This window comes from Musca vetustissima, unplaced genomic scaffold (assembly GCF_032173495.1).
Source record: "Musca vetustissima isolate MV318-11 ecotype Yass unplaced genomic scaffold, APGP_CSIRO_Mvet_v1 utg11850, whole genome shotgun sequence".
NCBI lineage: Eukaryota > Metazoa > Arthropoda > Insecta > Diptera > Muscidae > Musca > Musca vetustissima.
Window position 1 is genome coordinate 14,830 of NW_026887177.1, and position 11,162 is coordinate 25,991.

Genomic DNA, 11,162 nt, shown 5'->3' on the forward strand with positions numbered 1-11,162 from the left:
ATAGAAATACCAAAGCAAAACACCCAACAATGAGGAGCGAATAAACGAACAGATAATGGAGAAACGTCAGTATATAATTGACATTAGAGTGTTTTGCTTTGGTTTGTCAAACGTTCAGAGGGACAGACAGTCAGTAAGCAAGTTTTGTAATAACAACAAAACAACACCCAGTAAAGTGATTTTTGTTTTTGTAACCCTACCTTGACTAAAAAAGCAAGGAAAGAAAGAATCCAGGAAATTTCGAAAAGAAGAAACGCGGGAATATGTGGAAACTTTTATTACAAAGTGCAATTGTGTGTGCCGTGTTAAGTTCGGTTTTGGCCATCGATTGTTATGTGTGTGACGGTTCGGATACCAATAATCCCTTCCAGTGTGGCGAGTTTTTTGAACGTTTCGATGAACCCGATATCCAGCCACAAAATTGTTCCAATGTCCATGGTGCCAAATTCTGTATAAAACATGTTGGCCGTTTCGAGGGAGGTATTGGGGCGAAACGTTTTTGTTCTTCCAAAGATTTGGGCAACTATTGTGACTATGTACGCAACAAAGGTGATCGCATGGAATACAGATCGTGTATTTATACCTGCAGTACAGATGGGTGTAACACTGCCGCTGGTGTGTATCAACAACCTCTGCTCTCAGTGTTGAGTGTAGTGGTAGCGGTGCTTGGATTGTGGCTGAAAAATCTCTTCTAGAAATATTTTAGGCGGTAGCCTCGCTGCTTACATCACAATGTAATTCCATTAATGCTGTTTTGGAGAACAGTTTCTGTTTTCTGGATTTTGGGACAAAAGGGTAACAAACTCCAAAAAACTTCCTACTTACAAGCATTTCTTTCTTAAACAACGACAATTCTATTTGTAGGGTTCATATTTCTCGAATAGCTTTACTTTTTAACATATATTGTTTATAAGTTCCAGACTTTAGTAATAAACAATGACTCTATATTGTTAAAATCGATTCTATATATATTTTAAGAAAATAAAAAAATATATTTTTAACAAAAGAACAAAAATACTTACTATTGTTTTATTTTATTTTTTTATTTATTTTTATTCACTTGAAGGTGGTAGTCTTTTTTTGTGGTGTGTTTGCTTTTATTATTATTTGCTATTTTGTCATATTTTCTTTGTCTTCTTCTATTCTTCCCTTGTCCTCTTTCTTCTTCATGTCAACATTTTTAAGCCTGGAGTAAAAGAGAGCAAGAGAGTCGAGCACATTTTTTTCAACTTGAAAACAAGTTGGCAACTCCAATAAAACTCATGTTCATCTACTCTTTCTCTTCAGATTCGTTGTGCTCTTTGGTTTTCAGTTTGACTCATTTCTATTGACAGCAAGATTTTTCAGATCGGATTGAATACCAAAAACAAATAATAATCAATTGAAAATACCACATTGTTTGACCTTTTTGGTGGCCTAAGAATATCAATGGAAGAAATAGAATAGAAGAGGCGGTGTACACGATCTTGTGGTACCCTATATCGATGCAGGTGCGTGCGTGGATTTTTAAAGAATATTTTTTCAACGACCATTAAAGACATTTACTATATATTTTTATTTTTTTTAGTTTAGAGAATATTTTATAAAAGATCATTTATAATAGTGGAGTTTCAGAGAATATTTTTTAAAGGGCAATATAAAGTCGTGGATTAGATAGGGAATTTTTTAAGGCAATATAAGCGTGGATAGAGAATATTTTTTAAAGGGTCATATAAAGGCATGGTCTGGAATTTTTATAGTTTTTCGATTCATCCAAGGTAAATAAAATTTCATAGGACATCGTCGATTTTAATACCCTTCACCACACTGTGGAACAGGGTCTTATGTCCTTGTGCATATGTTTGTAACAGGCAAAAGGAAACGAGATAGGCACATGGTTCCTTTTGAGAATATGCATAGAATCAATTTCTGAGTCTACACTGCGTATCATAACTATAGACGTACCCTTAATTCAATTGGTATGTTAGTTGAGAAATAAAATGGACCCATTAAGTTATTGTTCACAATAAAACGACCAAAAACACATATTATTCAACAAAAATAATTAATTTATTCTTTATGGTTTCGCCGAATTCTGCACTTTCAAAATTGCTGGTGTTGCATAACTATAGACGCACTTTTACAAAATTAGAAAAATTTATTTTTTAAAACTTAAATAAAATAAAATTACTTTTATAAATAATGGGTAGGACCTCCCTTATTTTGAATAAGTTCAAAAATTTTATCCATCACACTGTTGATCAAAATTATTCTCAAGTCTTCATCGATTGACCGCCATTCATCGAAAATCACTTCTTGGAGGTAAAATACAGTTGGGTATTGGAGGTTTTCGGCATAGACACGATGAGTCAAGATTCCACACATGTTCTCGATCGGATTCTGGTCGGAAATTTTAATATTTTTCGATTTTAACCATACTTGAGTATGGCGACTTTTATGAACTGGTGCGTTGTCCTGCTAAAAAACGAGTCCTTGATTGTTGCTACTTTCCCAAAATTGCAATAATTTGCCTTCCAAGACTTGAACGTACTCCATTGAATTCATCCGACAACATGGAAATGTCAAATAAAGCATTCCGTGGCTATAAAATGCTCCCAAGGTGGCGGTTACCGAAATATCGTTATTTCTTAATACAATATTTCGGTGGCGGTTCCTTAATGGCCTTGGGAGCATTTTATAGCCTTTATTTGACATTTCCATGTTGTCGAATGAATTCAATGGAGTACGTTCAAGTCTTGGAAGACAAATTATTGACATTTTGGGAAAGCAGCAACAATCAAGGACTCGTTTTTTAGCAGGACAACGCACCAGTTCATAAAAGTCGCCATACTCAAGTATGGTTAAAATCGAAAAATATTAAAATTTCCGACCAGAATCCGATCGAGAACATGTGTGGAATCTTGACTCATCGTGTCTATGCCGAAAACCTCCAATACCAAACTGTATTTTACCTCCAAGAAGTGGTTTTCGATGAATGGCGGTCAATCGATGAAGACTTGCGAATAATTTTGATCAACAGTGTGATGGATAAAATTTTTGAACTTATTCAAAATAAGGGAGGTCCTACCCATTATTTATAAAAGTAATTTTATTTTATTTAAGTTTTAAAAAATAAATTTTTCTAATTTTGTAAAAGTGCGTCTATAGTTATGCAACACCAGCAATTTTGAAAGTGCAGAATTCGGCGAAACCATAAAGAATAAATTAATTATTTTTGTTCAATGATATGTGTTTTTGATCGTTTTATTGTGAATAATAACTTAATGGGTCCATTTTATTTCTCAACTAACATACCAATTGAATTAAGGGTGCGTCTATAGTTATGATACGCAGTGTATTTACGCATGTCCGTCCATGTATTTTTGTGAACAAAGTACAGGTCGCATTTATGATCCGATTTGGATGAAATTTGGCACAGGTCACTTATTTGGCCCAAGGACGAACCCTATTGAAAGTGGGAAAAATCGGTTCAGATTTAGATATAGCTCCCATATATGTTTTCGTCCGATTTAATGTAAATGGTGCACCAAAGTCACTTAATATCTTTTGATTTGCACGAAATTTGGCAGCGCACCAAAGTCGCTTAATATCTTTTGATTTGCACGAAATTTGGCAGCGTAATGAATTAGGTCTAGAATCATGTGTGTTAAGTTTCCTGAAAATCGGTTCAGATTTAGATATAGCTCCCATATATATTTTCGTCCGATCCATGTATTTTTGTGAATAAAGTAATGCGACCTGTACTTTGGCCTGTACTTATGATCCGATTTGGATGAAATTTGGCACAGGTTACTTATTTGGCCAAGGATGAACCCTATTGAAATTTGGAAAAATCGACTTAGATTTAGATATAGCTCCCATATATGTTTTCGTCCAATTTAATGTAAATGGTGCACCAAAGTCCCTATATATCTTTCGATTTGCACGAAATTTGGCACAGCGTAATGAATTAGGTCTAGAATGATGTGTGTTGAGTTTCCTGAAAATCGGTTCAGATTTACATATAGCTCCCAAATATATATATTCGTCCGATTTAATGTAAATGGTGCACCAAAGTCCCTATATATCTTTCGATTTGTACGAAATTTGGCACAGCGTAATGAATTATGTCTAGAATGATGTGTGTCAAATTTCCTCAAAATCGTTTCAGATTTAGATATAGCTCCCATATATATTTTCGTCTGATTTAATATAAATGGTGCACCAAAGTCCCTATATGTCTTTCGATTTGCACGAAATTTGGCACAGCGTAATGAATTAGGTCTAGAATTATGTGTGTTAAGTTTCCTGAAATCGGGTCAGATTTAGATATAGCTTTTATATCTGACCAAATGAAAAATTTAGTGTCAATTGCAGAATGACATGTATATGGATCCAATTTAATTTTACTGGTCCTTTAAAAATGCGACGTCTGTTAGGATTCATCTGTTGAATATACCCAAAGTGGTGCAGGGTATCATATAGTCGGCCCCGTCCGACTTTACTACTTTCCTTGCTGGTTTTAATTATTATATTAATAACCATCTATAAAACTTATAGATTATATTCTAAACAATGTATTCTTCTTTTATTTTTTTATATGTGTTTTGCTCAATTTCCCACGGAGAAAATCAAAACTTGTTCTGTATATCATACGTCCTTGATGGGAAATCTTACAACTATTAAAATACAATCATGGCTATGCCTCCTATTGTTCAAAGCTTCCGCCAATGGTCATAATAGGAAATATTACAATCACAATATATCTTTCAAAACGGCAATTTATGTCTTTTGTTATTGACAAATTGATTTAAAAAATCCCTTTGCGTGGGAATTTCTCATTATCTCATAATGTGTTTGCACAAAACCCACAAAAATGACACTGCCATTATTTTTGACCAATCACATGAATGCCAGCGAGATTCAAACATGTTTTATATTTCGATAAAAATTACATTAGCATATGAAAGGTGACACAGTGACATAGAGTCGTCATTGCGCAGTGATTAAAAAGCCTACAATCGACATATGAACACACAAAAAAAAAAAAAAAAACAACTTTCAAAAGTCATTACCGTTGCCACAAAACCAAACAACAGCATTACATAAAACAAGCACATATGTCTGTATGTACTACTCTGATCGACAAACTGTGTCACACATTCTCATCAGCCAAAACATTCAATTTCAATTTATATCATTCATAGCCATTCATATATACGAACGAATGGATCGCTCGCTCGCATACATATTTCTTATCCGATGCGGTCGGATTTGGAATAAAAGGTTTTGAAAAATCTCACAGCAAAAATGATGCCAGTAGCTTTTAATGTGGATATTGCAAGCGATTTTTGCAGCTGAATTGAATTACGCCTCTCAATATGGTCTTTTGTCGATGGGTTACTGGGTTACTGAGTGCGGCCCAGTAGTCAATCAACAGGCATGCAGACCATCATATCTGGAGTGTTAAATAAGCGTAATGCAATTTTACGCATAGAAGTTGGCAGTGGCTTATATGAATACCAGTATTTATAAAAGATCTGTAGACTAAAAGAGGCGGTTGAAAAATCAGAGCACAGAAAATATTTTTATATTAATTTTTTCAAGGGTTATCTATAGGCGTAGATTTTTTAAATATATTTTTTCAGAGACAATTAAGGTGATGTTTTTTAAAGAATATTTTTCTTAGGTGCACCAAAGGCTTTTTTCTAGGCGTGGACTTTTTAAATAATATTTTTACTAGGACCACCTAAGGCCTGTTTTTTTAGAAATATTTTTCCAATGACCATTTATAAGCGTAGATTTTTTAGAGGTTATAATATATTTTTATTAGGGCCCGAGCTTAGTTTTTTCTTAGTAAATGTCAGTTCAACTGACCTCATTATACCCACCACCACACTGTGGTACAGGGTATTATGTCTTTGTGTATATGTTTGTAACAGGCAAAAGGAAACGAGATAGACACATGGTTCCTTTTGAGAATATGCATAGAATCACTTTATGAGTCGATTTACGGATGTCCGTCTGTCCGTCCGTATGCCCATGTTATATTGTAAACAAATTACAGGTCGCATTTATGATCCGAATTGGATGAAATTTGGCGTAGGTCACTTATTTGGCCCAAGGACGAACACTATTGAAATTGAGAAAAATCGGTTCAGATTTAGATATAAGTCCCGGACGAAAATATGTCCGATTTGATGTAAATGGTGTACCAAAGTCCCTATATATCTTTCGATTTGCACGAAATTTGGCACAGCTTACAGAATTAGGTCTAGAATGATGTGTGTTATGTTTCATGAAAATCGGTCCAGATTTAGATATAGCTCCCATATATATTTTCGTCTGATTTAATATTAATGGTGTACCAAAGTCGCTATATATCTTTCGATTTGCACGAAATTTGGCACAGCGTACTGAATTCGGTCTAGAATTATGTGTGTTAAGTTTCCTGAAAATTGGTCTAGATTTAGATAAATGGTGTACCAAAGTCCCTATATCTTTGGATTTGCACGAAATATGGCATAGCGTAATGAATTAGGTCTAGAATGATGTGTGTTGAGTTTCCTGAGTATCGATATATATTTTCGTCCGATTTAATGTAAATTGTGCACTAAAGACCCAAAGTTTGTCCGCTTGCCACACAATTTTGTGCAATGAACTGTATTTAATATAAGTTAATCTCTGGCAAGTATCATTGAAATGGGTTCAGATCTGACCTAATGAAAAATTTAGTATAGCTTGCATGTTTATGGATCCATTTTCGTGTTAATGGTCCTTCAACGTCTATTAGGATTCATCTCTTGAACATACACAAAGTGGTGAAGGTATCATATAGTCGACCCCGTCCGACTTTACTATTTTCCTTACAGGTTTTTCTATTGTAAATGTTGGTACATCTCAATTTTCTATTCGGAAACAAATTGACATAGTTTTCACATTCCATGCATAGCTATATTCTACTTATGTATAAGTAGTTATGTTCATCGATATGTGTGCAAACTTACAACAAAACCATTTGTACATATATATATATATATATATAACACGTCAATAATTGAGATCGTTTTACATGATCGAATTTAGATTGACACACATTTTGATGTGCGGTGGCTGACTGGTTGGTTGTTGGTTCGTTCGTTTGGTTGCATGACGATCGACTTAACCGTCAACAGATTGTTGTGGGAAGCTTTACAAAAATATCTATGAATTGAAATGAATGACAAATACAGAAGCGAAAACAACAATATCAAAAAATCGCAATCTGAAAAGTGGAACTTGAAATTAAAACCAATTCTATATAGAGAGAGAAAAAACAGCAGCAACAACAACAAACATGAACAACTATACAACAAATCGACAGATATAAATTAACCAACGAATGTCATTGGCGATTAGAGGAGTAGTAATGATTGTGTCGATTTTTAGTAATTTATTACCTTAGTTTTGTTGTCAATTCTATTAATTAGCAAAATGAAATGTTGTCAATTGTAAATGTGATGTGATTTGACAGGGCTTCGTTTTCAACAAATAAATTAAGAGGTGAGATGCTGGAAAACTGGAAAACCACTTAAATGTATTAGTGGATTTTTGTCTACAACAAAGTATTTATAATAAATCACATTAGTAATTTACGTCTTGTAATGGTCGTTGAAAGAATAATCTTTAAAAAATCCACGCCTTTTAATGGTCGTGGAAAAAATAATCTTTAAAAAATCCACGCCTTTTAATGGTCGTTGAAAAAATAATCTTTAAAAAAGCCACGCTTTTTAATGGTCGTTGAAAAAATAATCTTTAAAAAAGCCACGCCTTTCAATGGTCGTTGAAAAAATAATCTTTAAAAAATCCACGCCTTTTAATGGTCGTTGAAAAAAATATTCTTTAAAAAATCCACGCCTTGTAATGGTCGTTGAAAAAAAATATTCTTTAAAAAATCCACGCCTTGTAATGGTCGTTGAAAAAAATATTCTTTAAAAAATCCACGCCTTGTAATGGTCGTTGAAAAAATATTCTTTAAAAAATCCACGCCTTGTAATGGTCATTGAAAAAATATTCTTTAAAAAATCCACGCCTTGTAATGGTCGTTGAAAAAATATTCTTTAAAAAATCCACGCCTTGGTCGTTGAAAAAATATTCTTTAACAAAATCCTCGCCTTGTAATGGTCGTTGAAAAAATGGCTATTAAAAATATTTTGGAAATATATCTAAAACCAGTGAGCGGAGCAGTATAGTCAGACGGGGTCGACCATACGATACCCTACACAACTACCACAGAACTCTATCTTTCTGTGGATTTTTATTCCGATCCTTGGTAATATTTAGTGATTGTTGCATCCTCTGGCCCGATTAGAGGTCAACAGCACCTCTTCATTACACTGACACAATTTTCCGAATATTACCAGTATTCAGTACAACCTTTCTAATTACTTCTAAAGAAATAAGTTTTCGACCCATCCTAAAATTATTATCTGATCATGACCGAAACATATAGACGTTGTCCTTGGAACATTTTAAGGCGATCAGCGCTATATTATCGCCCTCTAGTGTGGTAATGGTTTATATCTGAATACGTAAACACCTGAAATGTTTACGTGTAACTCCCACATCCGAGTATATACGACAATATAATTGGTATCAATTTAAAGGTCAACCACTTCTCTTGTATATATTATAATATATATAGTATATACTTCTCGGGTCTAATGTCCTTCAGAAGTAAATATATACGCTATAGTATACAAATTTTGTAATTTTTCACTCAAAAGTCATGGTCCATTTTATCCGCTAAGAATTGACCGATCTTTAGCAAAACAGGCATGCTTATTCTTTGGCCCAATCCCCCTGGGGCTGCACAAGGCTATAATACCCTGACAACATAGTTGTGTAGGGTATAAATATCACTTTTAGATCTTGTTGACATCCCTTAAAAAAATATAGAATAATTTTGGAAATTTTGAAATTTATTATTTTCGTCTGTTGAGTTTACAATTCTGGGTCATCCGACGAAATTGTCTTAATTAATGTTGTGGTCACTGTAACAATTCTCAGCTTTTCTTCTACAATAAATATTCACATTCCACATTTTAATATCCAATAAATATTTATTTATTGAGGCTTAATTTTTTGTACAGGGTTAACATTCAATTGACTTAGGGGTCTGTATTGAAAATGCATAAACGAAATAAGAACACAGTAAATGGTCAATAAATGTTGCATCGATGATTTATGGTCTTGAAAGACAGTTGGTGTATTCAAATTCAAATTGATTACAATAATAGTTTTTTTTTCATTTTCATTCATAAGACAAGTTTTTTGTTTTCTTCATAAAAAATAACAAAAACAAAAAACAACAAAAAAAATATATATGACCGCAAATTGGTTTTCCAACTAAATGGACGTAATTACATGTGTGGACGTTAAATGAAGATCAGTAGCCGCAATTATCATTACACAATATCAGTAAGTAAGAAAAATATACAATTAATGTAGGTATGTATGTATCTATAGGAATAAAAATCCCCTCCCCAGAACAACAACAATTTTAGTTGTATATTTTTACCATGTTTCTCATTTAGAAGCTTCAAAAAAATATATATCGTCGTCAATGCCCCATTCATCAGTAGTAACGTTGAAGAAACTTAACAACAACACAACAACAACAATCATCATCGCCGTTGTCGTCTTATGTAGATTTAGCTTTGAGATAATAAGTTTCAATTGACAATTTAGAACATTGTATGTCCGTCCGCCAGTCGGTATGACTGTCTAGCGCTGGTATACATGGTCATACATGATCAACAAACAACAAAAAATAAAAGGTATCTTTATGAATTTCATACGACATTTGAACTGCTCGTGCCGCCGAAGTGCGGTTGCGTTATTTAAAACTGAGGTGGATAAATTTCAGGGTCGGATTTAACAGAAAAACAAAAAAATTAAGCACTTTTTTCGTTGAGATACAAATGTATGTTTTTGCAATATGGGAGTGTGTTAGTTGTTTGACATTTAGAGATTTAATATTTTTAATATCCCTATATGTTTGGAGATTTGGTATAATAGACTTTACTCTAATGTATAAATAAATGTTTAACAGGTAAAAAAGTGCCGACAGATATATACCCTCACCCTATGGTTTGCGGAGGAATTCTTCGGACTTATACAAAGGTTTTATTTGGTTCAAATCGGACATTCCTTTCGCTTGACATTGGATTCATTAATATGAAAAATTTAGACAAATTGGATACCAGAAAGAGTGGACCAAATAATCCCATTTTCGGACTTAATATACGCTTTGGTAAAGGTAATATATTGTGCAAAGTTTGATTCAAATCGGACATTCCAATCGCCAGATATTGGACTTATAAATGAAAATTTGAAAATTTCGATAATTTGTGGGTGAGGTACCAGATGGAGTGGACCAATGCATCCCATCTTCAAACTTGATCTAGGCTTGGTAAAGGTAATAGGTTGTGCAAAGTTTGGTTCAAATCGGATATTTCATTAGCCTAATATTTAGAAATATTGAAAATGTTGACCCTTTGTGGGGGAGGTACCAGAAGGAGTGGATCAGTGGGTTCCATCTTCCTACTTGACCTAGGCTTGGTAAAGACAATAGGTTTTACAAAGTTTGGTTAAAATCGGATAGTCCGATTTTTTGAGGGCGGTACCAGAATAAGTGGATTGATATTCCCCATCTTCAAATTAAACAAAGTTTTGATAGATTTATTAACCCGACATCAAATTTTCTGAAACGGATTTTTGCACCGAATCCGTGTTCTAAAACCAATATTTCGATGAGGCACATTTTCGCCGTATCAAAGTGCATATACCCTCATTAGCCATAAGACTATGTTTGTGACCCAGGAACACTAATTGTTGCTTTGTGCCTTTTGACATTTCCATTGAGAAATGTTTAGCCTAAACGTATCCAGTTCAGTTTGACGTACACAATGTGTTGTGTTGTTTAATGGAAGTTTGTTTGTGCTATTTTTTCACTACATACCACGTGACTATAACTATATATATTGTTATAATCACTATTATAACGTTTTTAACCCACCCAGAAACATGGGAAGAACAAATTATCGAGGACTTTCGAAATACCTTAAGGGGACCCCATTCTCGGTTTCCAAAAAAATTTAATTTTGTATTTTGAATTAATTCGATTCTACACTAATTCAAGA

General features: G+C 33.7%; 1 protein-coding gene across 1 annotated transcript; it reads left to right on the forward strand.

Annotated features, from left to right (window-relative positions):
- The first annotated feature begins 238 nt into the window (after positions 1 to 238).
- On the forward strand, positions 239 to 697 carry LOC133334771 (uncharacterized). Its single transcript, XM_061543095.1, has one exon. The coding sequence runs from the start codon at positions 264 to 266 to the stop codon at positions 693 to 695; it is 432 nt and encodes a 143-aa protein (XP_061399079.1). The 5' UTR covers positions 239 to 263; the 3' UTR covers positions 696 to 697.
- Positions 698 to 11,162: the final 10,465 nt, after the last annotated feature.